The sequence below is a fragment of the Heptranchias perlo genome, chromosome 39 (genome assembly GCF_035084215.1).
Source record: "Heptranchias perlo isolate sHepPer1 chromosome 39, sHepPer1.hap1, whole genome shotgun sequence".
Lineage (NCBI taxonomy): Eukaryota > Metazoa > Chordata > Chondrichthyes > Hexanchiformes > Hexanchidae > Heptranchias > Heptranchias perlo.
The window spans coordinates 5,676,210-5,698,448 of NC_090363.1; the positions used below are offsets into that span (position 1 = coordinate 5,676,210).

Genomic DNA, 22,239 nt, shown 5'->3' on the forward strand with positions numbered 1-22,239 from the left:
GGATGCCTATCTCTCTCTCTCTCTCTGGATGCCTATCTCTCTCTCTCTCTCTCTGGATGCCTATCTCTCTCTCTCTCTCTCTGGATGCCTATCTCTCTCTCTCTCTCTCTGGATGCCTATCTCTCTCTCTCTCTCTCTCTGGATGCCTATCTCTCTCTCTCTCTCTCTCTGGATGCCTATCTCTCTCTCTCTCTCTCTCTGGATGCCTATCTCTCTCTCTCTCTCTCTCTGGATGCCTATCTCTCTCTCTCTCTCTCTGGATGCCTATCTCTCTCTCTCTCTCTGGATGCCTATCTCTCTCTCTCTCTCTGGATGCCTATCTCTCTCTCTCTCTCTCTGGATGCCTATCTCTCTCTCTCTCTCTCTGGATGCCTATCTCTCTCTCTCTCTCTCTGGATGCCTATCTCTCTCTCTCTCTCTCTGGATGCCTATCTCTCTCTCTCTGGATGCCTATCTCTCTCTCTCTCTGTATGCCTATCTCTCTCTCTCTCTGTATGCCTATCTCTCTCTCTCTCTCTGTATGCCTAACTCTCTCTCTCTGTGTACGCCTATCTCTCTCTCTCTCTCACTCTGTGTGCCTATCTCTCTCTCTCTCTCTGTGTGCCTATCTCTCTCTCTCTCTGTGTGTGCCTATCTCTCTCTCTCTTTTTGCCTCTCTCCATCTCCCTCTCTTTCTCTGTATGCCAATCTCTGTTACGTCTCTCTCCATCACTATCCATTTTGTTCTGTATATCTCTGCTTGACTCTGCAGTACATTCGGTATGTCTGTCTCCCTCACTCTGTGCTCCCCTCTCTCTCTTTCTGATTGGTTTTCTGGGTTTCCCCCTGTCTCAGAACGACACGGCACAGCTCAGTTCAGCTCAGCTCTCCTGTTTCCTGGGTGTGGTCCGCAGCACTGAGACTTACACGGTGTGAGCAGCGAGCCGCCAGTGCCAGGCGCGACCAAGAAAGGTGAACGATCGGCTGTATATAAACCACGGGAGGGGGCGACGGCACCGCGATCAGGGGAGGAACCGCTCGACTTTTGTAAACGTGTGTGGGCGAGAAGAACAACAAAAGACACGCACTCAACTTGTGCAATTCCTCTCTGAGCAATGGCTGACGAAAAACGAGTGGAACTCTTTGTGAAGGTAAGGCTGATTCATTCGAGACTCCCCATCCAGCAAAGGAGGAGCAAAAAAAATGTTATTCTAACTACTTGGCGCGATTTATCTCCTCTTTTGGTCAGTTTCAGACCTTCTTTGGTCAGTTTCAACCGGGCCATTTGCTGCTGCTGGTCAGTTTCGAGCTGTATCAGGTTCACAGACGTCTGTTTCACCTCCCAACTACTTCTGATTAAACTTTAAAACTTTTTTTTGTTGAAAAAAAAAACTTTTTTTTTGCCCCAATGTTTTTCCCCCAATCCGTTTTTAAAAATCTTCAACCAATATATATATATATTTTTAAAAACCACGTGTGTCAGATTAATAATTCTGAGTGTGGAGTGTACAAGGTGCAGGGCTCTAGGCCCCCAGTGGCAGACAGACTGGTCATTATGAAAAGTTAATGAACAGAGCGCCAAGGGAAGAAAAGGCTACCTGCTTTACTTTCCGAAGGCTGTCTCCGTTACAACAAAACCTTTCGTTTAAAATTTTAAGTTACACGTTGGCTTCACTTCCTTTTTCCTTTAAAAAAAATCTGTGCTTTCGTTTTGGCAGCAGAAGTGACTTGTGATTCATTTTAAGTTTCCTGTGACGTGCAGTCTATCCCCCTTGTTATAAAGGGCTTGTTACAGGGATAGTTTCTTCACTCTCTTGTGTCAGTTTGTGTGAGGATGTATGTAAAATGTGACTGCCTTGCATGAATGGAGGTTTTTTTTTTATAATTAGAGGAGAGTGTACAAGTCAGTTGGGTCCAGGAAATGGGTGTTTCTGTCTGTGTGTGTCTCTCTCTCTCTCTCTCTCTGTCCCTCCTGCTCTTTATCTCTTTGTCTGTCTCTTTCCCCTATGTTTCTTTCTTACTCATTCACTCATACCCTTCCTCTGTCCTGGGATATGGCTCAATGAGAGCTGGGCAGCATCCAGTACTGGACTCTTGGGTGGAGTGGGGGGAAGGTGAAACCCAATAGGATGCTGTGATTTGAAGAGGTGGAGGGAAACTGTAGGTTTTGGATAAGTTGCAATGACTTTCTTCCTCTGTGTTCACCCTGAGTGACTATGTTACATATGTGAGCCCAGGGTGACTGTCACCAGGCTATTTGGAGCAGGGAATAATGCAAATCGATCCCTTCCTTATGTGCTGTTCACACGTGTGTATACCCCTTCCAGAAAGGGTTGCTAGATACAACCCTGGTTGGGCTTCTACCCTCTACCCTGGGGGGTGCTGACTGTAGAATTACTTTGAATCTACAGCACAGGAACAGGCCATTTGGCCCAACTGATCCATGCCAATGTTTATGCTGTACTCAAGCCTTCTCCATCTCTCCCAATCAGCATATCCTTCCATTCCTTTCTCCCTCATGTGCACATCCAGCTTCCCCTTAAAGGAACCTATGCTATTTGCCTCAACGACTCCATGTGGTAGCAAGTTCCACATTCTCACTACTCTCTGGGTAAAGAAGTTGTTCCTGAATTCCTCATTGAATTTATTAATGAGTATCTTATATTTATGAATTCTAGTTTTGGTCTCCTGATGATAGGGTAGACAGAGATGTTTCCAATCAAACCCGTTCATAATTTTAAAAACCTCTATCAGGTCACCCCCTCAGTCTTTTCTGGATAAAAGAGCCCCAGCCTGTTCAGTCTTTTCTGATAGGTATAACCTCTCAGTTCTGCTTTCATCCTTGTAAATCTTTTGTGCACCTTCTCCAGTGCCTCTGTATCCCATTTGTAATATGGAGACCAGATCTGTACGCAGTACTGCAAGTGTGGTTGCACTCCTCCCCCCTCCTGCTGTACTGACCGAGATGAGCTTAAACAAAATTCTCTTTAAAAATGAGATGTGGGACACTTGGTCAGATTTTGGGGAGTGTGGAGTTTTACTGTAGGGCCATGCCTTGTAATACAGTTCAGAGAGACTGTGGCACAAGCATGGGAGGAGAGATTACAAGCAAGTCAGGCTCCTGCGGACTGTGGTAAAACAGGGAGGATAAATTACAAGCAGTTCAAAGGTTTTAAAATCATGTGATATCCATCCCACGTACGGTACTCCTAAAAGACTTTAATAGACATTTTTTTTAAAAATAGAAACTGCTGGAATTTCTTTTTAATAAAAACATCGGGAAATGCTGGAGAGGCACAATATGTTGGTTGGGTTCTGAAGGAGGAGTCCAGTATGGCTCTGGGAGTGAGCATTCCATCTGATCTCTGGACACCCTGCCTCCCTTTTTTAGATGCTGACTGATCTTAAGGCATAACCTTTAAAATTAGAGCTGGGCCGTTCAGGGGTGATGTCACACAAAAAGTGGAAATCTGGAATTCCCCCCCCCCCCCCCCCCCCCAAAAAAAAAGCCATTGAGGCTGGGGGTCAATTGAAAATGTCAAAGCTGAGATTTTTGTTAGGCAAGGGGTTTTAATGGTTTACGGAACCAATGGAGTCAACAGCCGTGATCTAAATGAATGGCAGAACAGGCTCGAGGGGCCGAATGACCCACTCCTGTTCCCTTTTTCCTGAACTAGGGCTGCGGTGATGCGGGCTGGAACGAACAGCATTGGTAAATTTGTGACTTTACTCTGGGCTTCTGTCTCAAATGGCTGGACAAAGTCCACGCAAGTCAGTAAAGCGAAAGGCAAGAAGAGGTTGAACAGCGAGAACATATGAAAAGGAGCAGGCCATTCAGCCCCTTGAGCTTATTCTGCCATTCAGTGTGATCATGGCTGATCTGTGTCTTAACTCCATCCACCTGCCTAGGCTCCATATCCCTTAATATGGCTAGCAAAAGTCTATTGATCTCAGATAAATATTATTAATTGAACTAGAATCTACTGCTTTTTGTGGGAGAGAGTTCCACACTTCTACCTCCCTTTACATGAAGTATTTTCTAACTTCTCTCCTAAATGGCCTGGCTCTGATTTTAAGGTTATGTCCCTAGTCCTAGACTCCTTCACCACCAGAAAAAAATTCTCTCTATCTATCCTATCAAATCCCAAAAACCTCAATCTTTAACCTTCTATATTCCAGGGAATACAAGCCTAGTTTATGTAATCTACCCTCATAATCTAACCCTTGGAGCCTGGGTAACATTCTGGTGGATCTGCGCTGCACTCCTTCCAGGGCCAATATATCTTTTCTAAGGTGTGGTGCCCAGGGTTGTAAATCTTTGGAATTCTCTACTCCAAATGCTGAGTCGTTGAGTATATTCAAGGCTGAGATTGATAGATTTTTGGACTCTATGGGGATCGGGCAGGAAAGTGGAGTTGAGGTCAAAGATCAGCCATGATCTGATTGAATGGCGGAGCAGGCTCGAGGGGCCGTATGGTCTACTCCTGCTCCTATTTCTTATGTTCTTAGAACTGTGCACAGTACTCCAGATGTGGTCTAACCAGGACTTTGAATAACTGTTGCAAAACTGCCCCTCCTTTTATATTCTAGCCCTCCAGTTATAAAGGCTAACATTCCATTTACCTTTTTGATTTTTTTTTTGTACCTGACCACTACATTTTAATGATCTGTGTACATGGACCCCTAAATCTCTTGGACCTCCATTGTTCCGAGCTTTTCACCATTTATAAAATACTCCGATCGATCCTTTTTTGGTCCAAAATGCATGACCTCACACTTGCTTTGAAATTCACCTGCCACAGTTTTGCCCACTCACTTAATCTATCAATGTCTCTTTGTAATTTTATGCTCTCGTCTACACTTATGCCACCAATCTTTGTGTCATCGACAAATTTGGATATTTGGCTCTCTATTGTGCTATCTAAGTCATTAATAAATATAATGAAGAGTTGAGGCCCTAGCACAGATCCTTGTGGGACACCACTAGTCACGTCCTTCCAATTCGAGGACATACCCATTATCCCTACTCTCTGTCTTCTACCACCTAACCAGGTCAATGAATTGAAGGCAAATTAATGAGCCTTAATTTTGGCTAACAGTCTCTTATGTGGAACCTTATCAAATGCCTTCTGGAAGTCCATATAAACTACATCCATAGACATTCCCGTCTACTACTTTAGTTACTGCCTCAAAAAATTCAATTAGATTTGTTAGACATGACCTACCCTTTACAAATCCATGTTGGCTCTCTCTCTCTCTCATCAGCTCAAATTTCTCTAAGTGCTCAGTCACATTGTCCTTTTAATTATAGATTCCAATAACTTCCCCATAAAAGATGTTAGACTAACAGGTCTATAATTTCCTGGTTTCTCTTTCTCACCTTTCTTAAATAATGGAGTTACATTTACAATTTTCCAATCTAAAGGGACAATTCCTGAATCAAGAGAGCTTTGGAAGATTATAGCTAAAGCATCAGAAATTTCCTCACCTACTTCCTTCAAAACCCTCGGTTGAAAGCCATTAGGTCCTGGGGATTTGTCAGTTTTTAGTGCCGTTATTTTTTCCAATACTGTTTACTTGCTTACGTTGGCAACCCTAGTCCTATCTAGCCTGCTAATATATATTCTGGTGAGCGGTGTCACAGGGAAGTTTTGTGCATGTGGCCCATAAACGACGTGTGCGCTGTATTTGAGACAGTGCCAGGGAGGGAGCATGTTTCATTACTGAAGGAACCATAAATGATGTCTTCAGATAGTGCTAGGTGTGAATACAGTGTTGTGTAACGATTTTATATAGACAGCAATCCCATTTATATAAAGGCTTATCACATCCTCGGGACGACCCAAAGCGCTTTACAACTTAATGGATTACTTTTGAAGTGATATCATAGAATTGTACAGCACAGAAGGAGGCTGTTCGGCCCGTCGTGCCTGTGCCGGCTCTTTGAAAGAACTATCCAATTAGTCCCACTCCCCTGCCCGTTCCCCATAGCCCTGCAAATTTTTTCCTTTTCAGGTATATGTCCAGTTCCCTTTTGAAAGTTACTATTGAATCTGCTTCCACCGCCCTTTCAGGCAGCGCATTCCAGATCGTAATGACTTACTGCGTTTTTTAAAAAAAATCTCATCTCCCCTCTGGGAGTCGGCCGTGACCCATGACCTTCTCGCTCGAGTGAGAAATCTACTGAGCCGAGCTGATCGTAACGGACGGTTTTGGGGTGGGGCAATTTTAACCTAACCCGCCCCTCGGGAAACTGATGGGATTGACGCTGGTTTTACACTCCGTTAAAGTTGACGGAGAGCGATATCAGACGGGGTGTAAAACCAATGCTCCACCCGATCCCGTGGGAATCCCGCCCGGCGAGTTAGGTGCGAATGAGCCCCCTGTATGTCTGGTAGTTTGTATTGGTGGCAGATGACTAGCAATAGGGTGAAGCAGTAATGTAGTGATGCATGTTAGATGAAATCAGACAATGAGATGTGTTAGATTACATCAGCGTTCCTTATGATATAATATACCTGGTGTGTACTTAGAAACCATACCTCCCTCGCATTGGCCTTTTGGCAGAACTCATCAGGCGCTCCTGTGTGCCTTTGCAGCTGTGCGATGTCTCTAGGGCTGGGATTCAGTGGAAAGAAACAGAAAGATTTGCATTTATATAGTGCCTTGCACAACCACAGGACGACCCAAAGCGTTTTACAGCCAATGACGTACAGTTACTGTTGTAATGTGGGTAGATGCTGCAGCCGATTTGCATACAGCAAGCTCCCACAAACACCAGTGTGATAATGACCAGCCCATCTGTTTATTCGGTGTTGGTTTGAGGGATAAATATTGGCCCAGGACACCGGGGAGAACTCCCCTGCTTTTCTTCGAAATAGTGGCCATGGGCTGTCTTACGTCCACCTGAGAGGGCAGAGCTTGGTTTATCATCTCATCTGAAGGATGGCATCTCCAACAATGCGGCACTCCCTCAGTACTGGCACTGGGAGTGTCGGCCTGCGCTATGTGCCGGGAGTGGGACTTGAACCCATGACCTTCTGACTCAGACAGGAGTGTGATCAACTGAGTCACGGCTGTTCCCTTTCCTTTTTTGCTGATCGTTGAGAGAAAAAAGCAAAGGAACTCTCTTGGAAGATGCATAGAGCGAGTGAGAGGGGCCCCCTTTTTTTAAGAGTATGGCAGTTGTTCAGTTTTAAAACAATTATCGGCTCTGTTTTGGTTTTTATTTCCTTCTCTCCTGCTTCCTACAGGGAAACACCTGTCCTTCACTCAGCAGCTCCCCAGGGTGACTCATTTGAAATCAGGAGCTCGTCACTTAAGCAGCACGAGCAAGTTTGCATCAGGTTAAGAGAAACACTGGATTATGTTGGCAATACTGATGTGATGGAATTGGGTTTATCCTGATGTTTTGCATTCCATTTCTCCTATTTATTGCCCCCCCCCCCCCACCGGCAAAAGAAAAGCTTAAATTATTCCAACTGATGGTCACCAGGCGCCACAGTTTAAAACCAAAGCTGCCTCTAAGAGGTGTGCCCGTTTTGGTGCTGTTTACATTGGCATCGAATCACGGCAGGATCGGTGTCTGCAACCGTCAAAAAGGCAGAGCTCCCAACAATGAGAAAATGTTAGTGAGACTTCTACACCTGAGCACAAGCAAGCTGATATTCCGAGTGATTGCTTCCTCCTAAAGTATTCACGAGGGGAAGACGTGAATACTACGCCCTCTCCAAACCGAGATAATTGAACTGACGTCTACGATACAAGTGAGACGGGAGGCTAAAAGGGCATGAGACAAACAAAGCTCCAGGGATGGATGGTATTTATCCCCGATTACTAAGACTAGGGAGGAGATATGTGGGGTGCGGACGTCCATTGTAAGGGAGTCGCTAGACAGCAGGGGGGAGGGGGCGGGAAAGGGGAAGAAGGTAGTTTAGAAACGGGCGAACAAGTGGCCATTTTCAGAGAGAGTGATTTGGAAACGCAATACAGAGTAGTTTTATATGCTGATGGTATGGGAGGGGCAGAGGAATCTGGAATTAGTGAGTTGACCAAAATAAGGATGTGGGCAGAATAAGAAACACGTACTCCATGAATGGTGATGAAATGGCTGAGGATTAAATTTGGGAAACCTCGGAATCCTGGTAGAATCAACACTAAACATCTACAACCAATGCAGGGTACCAATCAACAAAGCCATTAGAATCTTTTTTTATTCAACCTCCGGACATGGGCATCGCTGGCAAAGCCGGCATTCATTGTCCCTCCCTTGTTGCCCCTTGAGAAGGTGGTGGTGAGCCGCTGCCTTGAACCGTTGCAGTCCGTGTGGTGAAGGTTCTCCCACAGTGCTGTTAGGGAGGGAGTTCCAGGATTTTGACCCAGCGACGATGAACGAACGGGCGATTATATTTCCAGGTCGGGATAGCGTGTGACTTGGAGGGGAACTTAGAGACGGTGGTGGTGGTTCCCATGCGTCTGCTGCCCATGTCCTTCTAGGTGGTGAGGGTCGTGGATTTTGGAGTTGCTGCCATGCCTCTTGTGTATATAGGACACGCTGCAGCCACGGTGTGCCGGTGGTGAAGGGGGTGGGTGTTTAACCTGTGTTGAACTACGTAACCGGGTAGAGTATAAGTGAGAGGAGGTTGTGATCAAATTGTGCAGTGCTTTGGTCAGCTGCACCTTGAGTACTGTATCCTGTTCTGATGACCAAACGATGGAGTGGATTCCAAGATAGGATAGAGGTGAAAACCCTAGAATCATTTCAGAACCAATTGGATGCTGCAATGGGGTGGGGCTGAAGGGCGTTTCCTGGATGGATGGATTAAGATGGACCGAATGGTCTTGCCTCATCTCTAATCATCTTGTAATTGGATAGAATTGACACAATGCAAACTTACAGAGCTGTGATTAACGAGTGACTGAAAGCAAGTGACTTTTTAAAAAAAAATCAAGATGTGTGAGTTGAGTTGAGTGGTGAGGTGAGGAAGTAATAATTACACAAAGCTGACCTGTTTAGAATAGAAAAGCACAATATTTTTTTTAAAAGTGAGAGGCTAAGAAATGTTGGTAGTCAAAGGGATTTGGTGTCCTTGTACACGAATCACAGAAAGTTAACATGCAGGTACAGCAAGCAATTAGGAAGGCAAATGGTATGTTAGCCTTTATTGCAAGGGGGTTGGAGGTCTTGCTGCAATTATATAGGGCTCTGGTGAGACCACACCTGGAGTACTCTGTACAGTTTTGCTGAGAGGTTATTTCCCCTGGCTCGAGAGTCTAGAGCTAGGGGTCATAGTCTCAAGATAAGGGATCGGCCATTTAGGACTGAGGATGAGGAAAACTTTCTTCACTCAAAGGGTTGAGTCTTTGGAATTCTCTACCCCAGAGGGCTGTGGGTGCTCAGCCATTGAGTATGTTCAAGAGTGAGATCGATAGATTTTTGGACTCCAAGGGATAGGACTGGAAAGTGGAGTTGAGGTAGAAGATCAGCCACTATCTTATTGCATGGCGGAGCAGGCTCAAGGGGCCGTACGGCCTACTCCTGCTCCTATTTCTTATGTTATGTTTCTTTGTGAACTAAGTTTTGATTGAGTTGACCCCACTGTTGCTGCACCAGTGATTCATGGACATCAAAGCTGGTTATAGGTATTGTTATGCTGGTAGGGTTAGATGAAGAAGGGTGGGAGGAGGCTCGTGTGGAGCATAGAGCTGTTGGGCCGAATGGCCTGTTTGCTGTAAATTCTATGTCGGTATTGACAGCTTATTGATATACAAACTGGAAAATCCATCCCATTTGCATTGTACAATATGTCGATTGGGAAGAAGTGGCAAACCCAAATTAACATAATGGAAAGTGAGTGTAAGCATCTGTCTTTCACTGGGACCCCATAACGGAGGGGAACATACCGGTGGATAGTATCCTTACATTACAACCAACATCACTAAAACAATTTTCTTTTACTCATTCATGGGCATCACTGACAAGGCCAGCATTTATTACCCATCCCTAATTGCCCTTGAGAAGGTGGTGGTGAGCCGCCTTGAATCGCTGCAGTCCGTGTGGTGAAGGTTCTCCCACAGTGCTGTTAGGTAGGGAGTTCCAGGATTTTGACCCAGTGACGATGAAGGAACAGCGATATATTTCCAAGTCGGGATGGTGTGTGACTTGGAGGGGAACGTGCAGGTGGTGTTATTCCCATGCACCTGCTGCCCTTGTCCTTCTGGGTGGTCGAGGTCGCGGGTTTGGGAGGTGCTGTCGAAGAAGCCTTGGCGAGTTGCTGCAGTGCATCCTGTGGATGGTACACACTGCTTGTCTGGTCATTTATCTCATTGCTGTTTGTGGGACGTTGCTGCAAATTGGCTGCCACGTTTCCTACATTACAACACCCTTGGAAAGCACTTCATTGGCTGTAAGCTTTATAAATCATAGAATGGCCGCCTCCTGTGCTGTAACCATTCGGCCTATCGAGCCCATGCCAGCTCTTTGTAAGAGCAATCCAGTGCCAAATGCAGGTTTTTTTTTCTATCTTTTACATGTCTGGTACGAGCAAGGAGCAGGTTGGGCTTGACTGTGATGCAACGATCAAACAGTTGATTCCTCCCTAGGGTCACCTGAAGAATGGGCCGCTTCAGCCTGCAGACCTGTACTCTAAACTCAAAACTTTTAGCTCGGGGTTGCCAACTCTGGCTGGACGTATTCCTGGAGGTTGCATCACATGACTTCCTCCAACTGCCCTGCCCCCACGCCCGCGCTCTCCCCATTGGTCGCCCGACACATCCAGCCTCACAGCACCCCGCCTTCCCCGCAGCCAATTGGAAAGCGAGGTACGGTAGCATTGTGCTTATGTTACTGGACTAGTAATCCAGAGGCCTGGACTAATAATCCGGAGTCACGAGTTCAAATCCCGCCACGGCAGCTGGAGAATTTAAATTCAGTTAATTAAACAAAATCTGGAATGAAAAGCTAGTATCAGTAATGGTGACCATGAAACTACTGGATTGTCGTAAAGACCCATCTGGCTCACTAATATCCTTTAGGGAAGGAAACCTGCCGTCCTTACCCAGTCTGGCCTATGTGTGACTCCAGGCCCACAGCAATGTGGTTGATTCTTAACCGCCCTCTGAAATGGCCTAGCAAGCCACTCAATTGTACAATCCCGCTCACCACACGGACTGCAGCGGTTCAAGAAGGTGGCTGACTCTCGATCAAACAGCCTTTTCTTTCCCGTCTCCAACATTTTTATAACTAATGAACAAAACAGCGTCGAAAGAAAATTATTTTGTTTTAATGCTCCTGTGGTTTTTCTCCTGGATTTTTTTTTTTTTTTTGCTCGCAGCAGTGTCCTGGAGATTAATTTTCAAACACTGGAGACTCCAGGACAAACCTGGAGGGTTGGCAACAATACTTGCAGCTGAGAAGTAAATTTTCTACACTGGCATTGGTTTGGGTGGCTTCAAGTTCCGAATTTGGATCGTTGCTTAATTCCAGCACCGAGCTGAGCTTCCCTGCGCTGGTATAACCGAGTGCCTGAGATCTTCCAGTACCCATCCCAGCTCCGTGTCTCCGATGGGCAGTGGCCTAAACATAGCCGCGCCTGGCAACTGAAGATTTAGTCATTTTTCGGAACAAAACTGCTGGAACCTGTGACGTTTGTTTGACGTTCACACCATTTTTGCCTCGTCCCTGCGATCTTTGGGATTGCAAAGAGCCTGCTTGTGGGCCGAGGCTGCAGGCCAAGCAGGCCCGTTGCCATGACGTCACCATGGAGACCCAGAGCCGAGAGTGCTGTGTTAAACCTGTTCCAGCGTAAATTAATTTGACCTCTCTTTTTTTTTTTTTTGTGTTTTGAATATTGTAACGGGTTTTAAATCTTAATTTTAACCCAGCTCTGCGTACGTTTGTGTCTCCTTCCGTTAGAGAGTTGCTCAAGCTGCCAATACGGGAACTTGTCCAGGTTAAGCGGGAGTACGGGTCTGTAGGCAGGAGAGAAAATTTATAGGCTTAGGGCTGCTCTGATAGGAGGGGGCGGGGCATTTGGCAGAAGAGAAAGGATAGTTTGTGCGCAAACTAGAGTTGCCAACTCTGGACGGATGTATTCCTGGAGGTGTTACCTTATGACCTCCTGCCCCCCCGCCCCCCCACGCTCCCGCCATTGGTCCCCCGACACTTCCACATTCGTGTGGCCCCGCCTTCCCACGGCCAGTCGGAAAGTGAATAGACTCTTCGCTACCCGATTGTCAGTCAAACTGCCTTTTTTTCCCCCTCCCTCCATCTTCGATATTTTTATATGAGCAAATAAAAAAAAAAAATACAAGTTTGTTTAATGCTCCTATGATTTTTTTTTTTTCTCCCGGGTGTTTTGCTCGCAGCAATGTCCTGGAGATTAATCTTCAATCCCTGGAGACTCCAGGACAATCCCTGGAGACTCCAGGACAATCCCTGGAGGGTTGGCGACCCCCCCCCCCCCCTGCCCAAAGCAAACGTACGGTGTTGTCACCAAGATTTCGGTAAAATGTAGTGGTGGGTTTGAGAAATTTACAAACTGTGTCCATTTGAACAGTGTAAAATACCAGTTACACAGTTATAGATTCTGCCTCTCCTTACCAGGGCTGTGTCGGCAGCATTTTGAGCTGTATACCACTGGAGTGAATGACTGGTAACTTTGCAGTTGGGAAAGGCAGTTGGCTGGAGGATTGAGTGGGTGGTGGGGAGCAGCAATGGGATACAGATGCGTGCCTATTTCCCACTGGCTGTGTTTGCACTGAGCCTGTTGCTCCACGTAATGCCGCACACCGAGCTGTCTTCCTAATGAGCCCGTTGTTGTGGGGAGGAGCTGAGAGGCCAGGATGCTCCACGATGAGATGGAATAGCAAGCCCTCGGCCAACGTCCTGTGCGATTCAGAGAATCCTAGCTGAGCTGCCTCCTAGTGGCAGTGAGTGGTGTTGGCAAAGGTGGGCTGGACGTCACGTGCTTTGGGCTGAACTGTAGTCACTGTTGTAATGTAGGCAAAGTGGCAGCCAAATTACACACAGCAAGATCCCACGAACAGCCCTGTGATAATGACTAGATAATCCGTTTTCGTTGAGGGATAAATATTGGCCATGATCTTTTATGCTCACCCTGAGAGGGCAGGCGAGGCCTCAGTTTAATGAAACGCTCTCGCTCAGTGAGACAGCCATGGGTTCAAGTCCCACTCCAGAGACTTCAGCACAAGATCTAGGCTGACACTCCCAGTGCAGCACTGAGGGAGTGCTGCACTGTCGGAGGTGTCGTCTTTCGGATGAGACGTTAAAACCGAGGCCCCGTCTGCCCTTTCGGGTGGACATAAACGATCCCACAGCCACTATTTCAAAGAGGAGGAGGGGAGATCTCCCCGGGGCCCTGGGTCAATATTTATCCCTCAACCAACATCTTTTTTTTTAAAAAGAGAGCAGATTATCTGGTCATTATCACTTTGCTGTTTGTGGGATCTTGCTCCGTGCAAATTGGCCGCTGCGTTTCCTACATTACAACAGTGACTACACTTCAAAGGTACTTCGTTTGTTGTAAAGCGCTTTGGGACGTCCTGAGGTCATGAAAGGCGCCATATATAAATGCGTTTGTTCTTTCTGATGCTTTCCCACGCATGAAAACATAGCCATTGTAAAGAGGCTTCCTGCGTAGAGCCAGCACGGACTCGATGGGCCGAATGGCTTTCCGTGCTGTAACCTACGATTCCATGCCTTCGGACCCTCGGTATTAATTTCTAATCGTCTTCCTTTTATACACTCTACTTTTAAATCACTCTTTCTTTTTTGTTTATGAATGTGAAGAGTCCAGGTTTCTTTTTGTGTTGCCCCCTCCTCTCTCTCACTCACTACTTTTTTTTTTAGTCTGAGGTCTGTCACAGAGCTTTTTGAGTTGAAGTGAAACCACAGTGTGCGTGAGAGAGAGTTTGATCGTAAGTCCTCCAAACGCCCTGCCTCCGCCATTGGTCGCTCGACCCTGTCCATCCTTACAGCGCTCCACCTTCCCACAGCCAATTAGAAAGCGAACAGATTCTTAATTCCCCCCAATTGGATGATCCTTGACAGTCAGTCAAAAAAGCTAATTTCCCCCCCCCCTAGTTCCAATATTTTTTATGACCAACTAACGAACGAAAGAGCTGAAAGAAAACGATTTAAAATTTTTTTATTAATCTCCTCCCTGCGATTTTGGTTGTCCGGGAGATTAATCTTTAATCCCTGGAGGCTCCAGGACAATCCTGAAGGGTTGGCAACTCCGAGGAGGAGGCTGGACTGATGCTGGGGCTGGCTCTGCGTCGTTCTTGTGAAATGCTGCACAGAGAGCAGGAAACGGTTGCCACTGCTGTTGAACGGTTGCCTGGCAGCTACTGATGGAGAGAAAATGCTCGCTGAATACATGAGGCGCGAAAATAGAGATAGCATTTCCCTTTTTAGCTGAGTGTCTAACTGTTAACCACTTCCCCTCTTAAGTTACTGCCCCTCTATATCTGGCTGAGGGAGGGAGGAAGGAGGGTGGGTGGAGGGAGGAAGTGTTTACCTGCGTAAATGGGTCCGTGACTTTATTGGAGGGAGTGTGCAGTCTCTTCTCTCCCCATTCTCTTCCCCCACCGCCTTCCCCAGTTGCCTGGCTGTGTTCTTTAGCACACTCCTCCTATCACTACCCTCCCAGGGCCTTGTCAACATTATTTCCCACACCGTGCTTCTGGTCATCTCCTCTTCTACTGGCGTCGGCCTTGGCTCAGTGAGTAGCCTGCTCACCTCCTGAGTCAGAAGGTCCTGGGTTCAGGTCCCACTCCAGAGACATGAGCACACAACCTAGGCCGACGCTCCCAGTGCAGTACTGAGGGGAGCGCTGCACTGTCGGATGACGGTCTTTCGGATGAGGCATTAAACCGAGGCCCCGTCTGCCCCCTCAGGTGGACGTAAAAGATTGCACAGCCGCTATTTCGAAGAAAAACCAGGCGAGTTCTGCCCAATATTCATCCCTCAATCAACACCTAAAAACGGATTATCTGGTCGTTAACTCATTGCTGTTTGTGGGATCTTGCTGTGAGCAAATTGGCTGCTGCGTTTCCCTACATTACAACAGTGAGGTACACTTTAAAGGTATTAATTGGCTGTAAAGCGCTTTGGGACATCCTGAGGTCATGAAAGGCGCTGTAGAAATGCAAGTCTTTGGTTGCAGTATTTTGATGTAATTGGAATCCCAATGTTGGCCATACTGGAGCTTCACTGTTTGGTGGTTGGGCTTATGGTGGCTGATTCCAGAGAGTGGTTGCTGTGTTGATGCGACTACAACCTCGATGTAAACCGGAGTGCTCAATGTTCCCAGATCTGCTCCTGGATCATTTTCGAAATTCTCGTTGCCATTGGGCACGCATGGGAGTGATGAGCTCAGAGAGCATGAGGGGAAGATAGGAGAGAAACTAGAGGCAGAAGCAAGTTCAGGGTTAGGGCAGAGGAGGGAGGGGAACCTTAGGGGAAGTTTGGTGGGCTAAGGGGAGGGAAGGAAACGGCAGAGGCAGCCGAACGAATGCTCTCAATCTTTGTGACAAGGTATTCCATGAGCTGCTCGCGCTTGTTGGAGGTGAGGGTGGAACGGGCACAGGAGAGGGGTTTAAGGAGACAGGTTGTAGTGGAGAGAAGAGAAGTCGGGAGTTATCTTTACATTCCAGGATGATCCTGGAATGGAGGGGAGGAACCTAATCTCAAAAAAGGGTATTGCAGACCCCCGGAGGTTGGTATTGATTATCTCGGCGTCTGGGAGGGGGCTGGGCTTGAGGCAGGGCGTCTGGGAGGGAGCTGGGCTTGAGGCAGGGCGTCTGGGAGGGGGCTGGGCTTGAGGCAGGGCGTCTGGGAGGGGGCTGGGCTTGAGGCAGGGCGTCTGGGAGGGGGCTGGGCTTGAGGCAGGGCGTCTGGGAGGGGGCTGGGCTTGAGGCAGGGCGTCTGGGAGGGGGCTGGGCTTGAGGCAGGGCGTCTGGGAGGGGGCTGGGGTTGAGGCAGGGCGTCTGGGAGGGGGCTGGGCTTGAGGCAGGGCGTCTGGGAGGGGGCTGGGCTTGAGGCAGGGCGTCTGGGAGGGGGCTGGGCTTGAGGCAGGGCGTCTGGGAGGGGGCTGGGCTTGAGGCAGGGCGTCCATCATGTGACTGTCACTCTGGTCCTGCTGCTGAGTCATTGCACTCCTGTAAATATTTGGTTTGCGAAAGGAATGCAGAGAAACCAGTGAAGGGAGAGCGAGGTTTAGGAAGTTTACGATGCAGCAACGACCAACCCCAGTGCTAAGAACATAAGAAATAGGAGCAGGAGTAGGTCATCCAGCCCCTCGAGCCTGCTCCGCCATTCAATAAGATCATCTACCTCATCTCCACTTTCCCGCCCTATCCCCATATCCCTTGATTCCCTTATTGTCCAAATATCCATCGATCTCAGTCTTGAATATATTCAACGACTGAGCATCCACAGCCCTCTGGGGTAGAGAATTCCAAAGATTCACAACCCTCTGAAGAAATTTTTCCTCATCTTGGTCCTAAATGGCCGACCCCTTCTCTTGAGCCCATGACCCCTAGTTCTAGACTCTGCAGTCAGGGGAAAACAACCTCTCAGCATCTACACTGTCGAGCCCCCTTCGAATTTTATACGTTTCGATGAGATCACCTCTCATCCTTCTAAACTCCAGATCCATTCTGCTCACTCCAGGCCCATTCTACTCAGTCTCTGCTCATAGGACAACCCTCTCATCCCAGGAATCAATCAAGTGAACCTTCAATGCACCACCTCTAAGGCAAATATATCCTTCCTTAGGTAAGGAGACCAAAACTGTACACAGTGCTCCAGGTGTGTTCTCACCAGAGCCCAGTATAATTTCAGCAAGACCTCCTTAATCTTTATACTCCAACCCCATTGCTGACGGGTGTCACAGCGTCTCGACGTGGGTGGGGGAGTTGGGGCGCTGAGCAACGGTGAACAGGTTCCTACCCGTTTGCTTCCCTGAGGACCGGGACTCGTGCTGGGCTACAGGTCCTTGATTTATTCTTTTCTTTCTCTCCTCCCTGTGTGAAGAGTTTTTGTGGAGGTGATAAGCTGAGGATTGTGAGACAATCTGAGGCCCTGGATTTAGGTTGCAGTCATCTGCGGGGTTTGGCGGCGGTGGGGGCGGGGAGTTCGAATCCCACCGCTGCCACAATTTGGGGTGCTGCATATGAAGGGTGGGGGAATGTGGGACTAATTGGATAGCTCTTTCAAAGAGCTAGCACAGGCACGATGGGCTGAATGGCGGCCTTCTGTGCTGTAAACTTCTATGATTTCAATGGGTGGAAGGAGGTGGGCCAGCCAGAGTAGATTCAGGGGAACTGACTGGGGTGTTTCACATGGGAATCGAGAATTAATGTGTCATGAGTGAGGTTCCATCAAGCAATAGGTTTTGCCCCTTTTGGAAATGAGGCTGAAGATGCTGCCACACATTTAGAATGGGAAGGTGATGGCCAGGTGCCCGTTCCTCGCAAAAGCTGACCATCAGCTGCTGGCCGATGGGCACGCACGGTATCCTAGTGGTTCTGTTACTGGATGGGCCACCCATGGGGTCATGAGTTCAATTCCCACCCAAAGGCAAGTTGTGAAATGAAGTTCAGTAGATGTGCTCGGGTGTGGACCAGCCATGGGTGGTGGGGCAGGAAGAATGAAAGTTGCAGATCATCATGAATACCAACTGGTTCACTAACGTCCTTCAGGGAAGAGGGGGCCTGCCCCTTCCCCCACCTGGTCTGGGCCACATGTGACTCCAGTCCAACACGACGAGTTTGACTCTTGACGCCCTCTGTAGTGATTCGGCAGGCCATTCAATTGTAAACAAATCGCTACAATGTTCAGTGCAGAAAGAACTTGCATTTATATAGCGCCTTTCACGACCTCAGGACGTCCCAAAGCTCTTCACAGCCAGTGAAGTACTTTTTGAAGTGTAGTTACTGTTGTAATGACAAGCTTGAACAAGATAAAAGCACAGGAGGGGAGAATGGAATGTGGAGGGATAGTCACCATTAACCAGACACTCAACTGGACCAACCACAATAATAGTGACTACAAGAGCAGGGCAGAGGCTGCATATCCCGTGATGAGCTGCTCACTTCATGACCCCTCCGAGTCTTTCTGCCATCTACAAGGCTCGAGTCAAGAGTCTGATGGAGGACTCACTGTTCACCTGGATGGGTGCAGCCCCACCAACACTCGAAGCTCCACACCAATCAGGGCAGAGCAGTTTGCTTGATCGGTGCCCTTGCCATTGGAGTTAATACCAGTGCATTGTGGCTACCGCATCAGCTGTGGCTCAGTGGGTAGCACACACTCTCCTCTGAGTCAGTAGGTTGCGGGTTCAAGTCCCGCTCCAGAGACTTGAGCACAAATTCTCAAGTGCAGTACTGAGGGAGCGCTGCACTGCCCGAGGTGCCGTTTTTCAGATGAGACTTTAAACCGAGGCCCCATCTGCCCTCTCGGGCGGCCGTAAAAGATCCCACGGCACTATTTTGAAAGAGGAGATCCCATCGGCGTCCTGGGCCAATATTTATCCCTCAACCAACATCACGAGAAAAACGGATTATCTGGTCATTATCACATCACTGTGGGATTTTGCTGTGTGCAGATTGGCTGCTGCGATTTCTACATTACAATAGTGACAACACGTCAAAAAGTGCTTCATTGGCTGTCAAGCACTTTGGGACGTCCTGAGCCATGAAAGATGCTGTAGAAATGCAAATTAATATGTTCTTTTCCTTTATGTTCGATCTAAAGGCCAACTAGGGATGGGCAATAAAGTGTTCGGCCAACAGCTCAGAACAATAACTCACAACTCAGAAACTAAGACCCAAGATTACTGGTGTCAAGGTGACTGAATAAGTTAAATATTTCTTTGTTACATTTGGATGTCAGGATTTTTATCAGTGTTTGTTTTACCTTTGGAAACGAAAATCCAATAACCTCATGAATGACTTATCCCAGGCACAGTGTTCAGCACTGGAATCCTTGTAAAGCTTTGTGCACCTGATAGGTGGCCATCCTGGTTTTAAAAAAAATTAGCAGAATCCCACTCATGCCATTTCTACCCAATATGCTTTTAGTCGTTAACTCGACTGGTGACTAACTCATCATATTGGTGCTTCTGAACACCAATGCTGGTTTAAAAGTACATTGCTTCTTTTGAAGATTGGACATCCATGTTTTTAAAAGGCTCAAAAGAAACTACATGTAACAAATGGACTTGGGGGTTTTCAGAACTAACTAATTAGAGGACACAGATTTAAGATAATAGGCAAAAGAACCAGAGGGCCGATGAGAATTTTTTTTTTGTAAGCAGCAAGTTATGATCTGGGTGGTGGAAGCAGATTCAACAGTAGCACGATGGGCAGAATGGCCTCCTTCAGCTCTGTTTGATTAATTAAATCAGTCCATGGTCCCACTAGGTGGAACAAAGTCTAATTCTCAGGAGTCGGCATAGGTTACTTAAGAGGAAATGGAGACCCATATGCTATTCCCGCCTTGCTTCCTACTCCACATCTCGTTTGCGGCATATTAGAGGCCAGGGAACCATGAGTCCCGCAGGGAATGCAGGAATGCACACTGAAATTTTCTTAAGCAGGGACTTCAAGGTAGTTTAACAAAAATCTAGATGTCTGATTCTGTTAGGCCCATTACAACAACTTGCATTTATATAGCGCCTTTAACATGCCAGGACGCTTCACGGGAGCCATTATCAAGCAAAAATTTGACACCGAGCCATGTAGGAGATATTAGGACAGGTGACCAAAAGCTTGGTCGAAGAGGGAGGGAATGAGGGAATTCCAGGACTTGGGGCTTAGGCAGCTGAAAGCACGGCCGCCAATGGTGGGGCGATGGAAATCGGGGGATGTGCAAGAATTGGAGGAACGTAGAGATCTCGGCGGGCTCTTGCGCTAATCGGCGGCAGGCCCATCCCACTTCTGCTGTCGACTGTAAAAGTGACACAATCTGCACCAGCTGCAGAAGCCCTGCCTCTCTCTTCACCACCCCGCCCGCTGATGACTGATTTGAGTCAAGCTGTTAGATCAAGGGGTGTAACCCGATATGAGTCACTGGATCATTTTAATCAACATACTCCCTCACCTCTGTCTCTATTGATGGTTAGTCACTGGGTGGAAGGGATTGACCCCTGCACTCATCTCTTCCAGGTGGGTGATGAAACTCGAAACAGAGGGCATTGCCCCATTCATCTGCCCATCCTACCAGCTAAAGGAACGTCTATAATACTCTGAAGTACTTTTTGAAGTGTAGCCACTGTTGCAATGTTGGAAACGCAGCAGCTAATTTGCAAACAAGATCTTTTGCATATCCCTCAGTACGGCACTGAAGAGTTTGGGCTCGGGTCTCAGCAGATGCTTGCTTCTCTCTCGCTCACTCGCTCTCCAAGGCATCGACCTGCGCTGGACTGCGGCTTCACTGCTGCTAACCGCCTCCTGATACCTCACCTGACCTGGCAATCCTTTGTGTGTCATCCCTGGCTCAGTGGTAGCTCTCTCGCCTCTGAGTCAAAAAGAAAGTGTTTGCATTTCTACAGCACCTTTCAGGACGTCCCAAAGCGCATTACAGCCAATGAAGTGCTTCTTGAAGTGTAATATAGAGAAATGCGGCAGCCAATTTGTGCACAGCAAGATCCCGCAAACATCCATGAAGTAAATGACCAGCTAATCTGTTTTTAATGATGTTGGTTGAGGGATAAATATTGGCCAGGACACCGGAGGGAAGTCCCCTGCTCGTCTTCAAAATAGTGTCATGGGACCTTTTACATCCACCTGAGACTTGAGCACAAAATCTAGGCTGACATTTCAGTGCCGTACTGAGGGATATGCAAAAGATCTTGCTGTATGCAAATTGGCTGCTGCATTGCAACAGTGACTACACTTCAAAAACTACTTCATAGTATCATAGTAGGTACAGCACTGGAGGAGACCATTGTGCCTGTGCTGGGTCTTTGAAAGAGCAATCCAATTAGTCCCATTCTCCTGCTTTTTCCCTGCAGTCCTGTAAATTTTTTCCCTTCATGTATTTATCCAGTTCCCTTTTGAAAGTTATTATTGAATCTGCTTCCACCACTCTTTCAGGCAGTGCATTCCAGATCATAACAACTCGCTGCATTTTTAAAAAAAAAAGTTTCCGCATGTTGCCAATCACCTTAAATCTGTGTCCTCTGGTTACCGACCCATCTGCCATTGGGAACAGTTTCTCCTTATTTACTCCATCAAAACCGTTCATGATCTTGAACTCCTCTATCAAATCTCCCCTTAATGTTCTCTGTTCTAAGGAGAATAACCCCAGCTTCTCCAATCTCTCCACATAACTAAAGCCCCTCATCCTTCATTGGCTGTATAGCGCTTTGGGACGGCCTGAGATCATGAAAGGTGCAAGTTCCTTCTTTTTGTCTTTGTTTGTTGTCGGCATCACAGCCAAGCCTGATCTTGTGCAGAGACCTTTCCAGCAGGAGTCAGTGGACAGTGATTGGGAGCGGATGGTAGGTTGTGATTTTGTGGGTGTGTGTGTGTTGGGTGTGCCCTGTGCTCTCCGCAGTCCTCTATGTCTGGCATCCTGTGCATCCCCGATTTCCATTGGCAGCCGTGCCTGCAGCTGCCTAGGCCCTAAGCCTCTCTACCCCTCTCCTCCTTTTTAAGACGCTCCTTAAAACCTACCTCTGTGACCAAGCTTTTGTTGTTATCCAGTGACCCTGCTGGAAAGTGTTGTGTGTCTATTAATAGATACAGGCTATGACCATGATTCTTTCCGTGGTCGAATAGCATGTCGGTGTACTGCCACGGCTCACACTTGGAGACTGTTCATTTGGGTGGGGTGCCAAAGGCTGAATGGGGGTCTGTGGAACTGTATCCCACTGGGGGGAACTAGTAGCTTTTTTTTAATTTTGGGCAGGTCAGGTATTGAACCTTGCTCTTTGACCTCAGTGTGATGTTGTCCTCTCTTCTTCTCCGAACAGGCTGGCAGCGATGGGCAGAGCATCGGCAACTGCCCCTTCTCGCAGCGGCTTTTCATGGTCCTCTGGCTGAAAGGGGTCACCTTCAACGTCACCACAGTCGACATGAAGAGGTCAGTGGTGCCCTGGGCGGGTGAGGGGGGGGGGGCCTTGTGCCCGAGCGTGAAAAGGCAGCATGCGGACGCTCGAACGGTACAATGCAGGGGGCGAGGGGTGGGAGCGATATCCTTGTGGCGGGACCTTCTGGAATCACATGATA

At 47.6% G+C, this 22,239-nt stretch overlaps 1 protein-coding gene across 2 annotated transcripts in view; it reads left to right on the top strand.

Annotated features, from left to right (window-relative positions):
• Nucleotides 1-767: 767 nt before the first annotated feature.
• LOC137305154 (chloride intracellular channel protein 1-like) overlaps nucleotides 768-22,239 on the top strand; it is a 30,986-nt gene continuing 9,514 nt past the window's right edge. The window contains exons 1-2 of one of the 2 annotated variants that reach the window (XM_067973958.1): nucleotides 768-1,130; nucleotides 21,984-22,093. In XM_067973958.1, the coding sequence (XP_067830059.1) occupies nucleotides 1,095-1,130; nucleotides 21,984-22,093 (146 nt within the window). In that variant the 5' untranslated portion in view covers nucleotides 768-1,094. Of the gene's footprint in view, nucleotides 1,131-20,112; nucleotides 20,173-21,983; nucleotides 22,094-22,239 lie in introns of those variants that run through there. The other variant, XM_067973957.1, reaches the window with a different exon arrangement.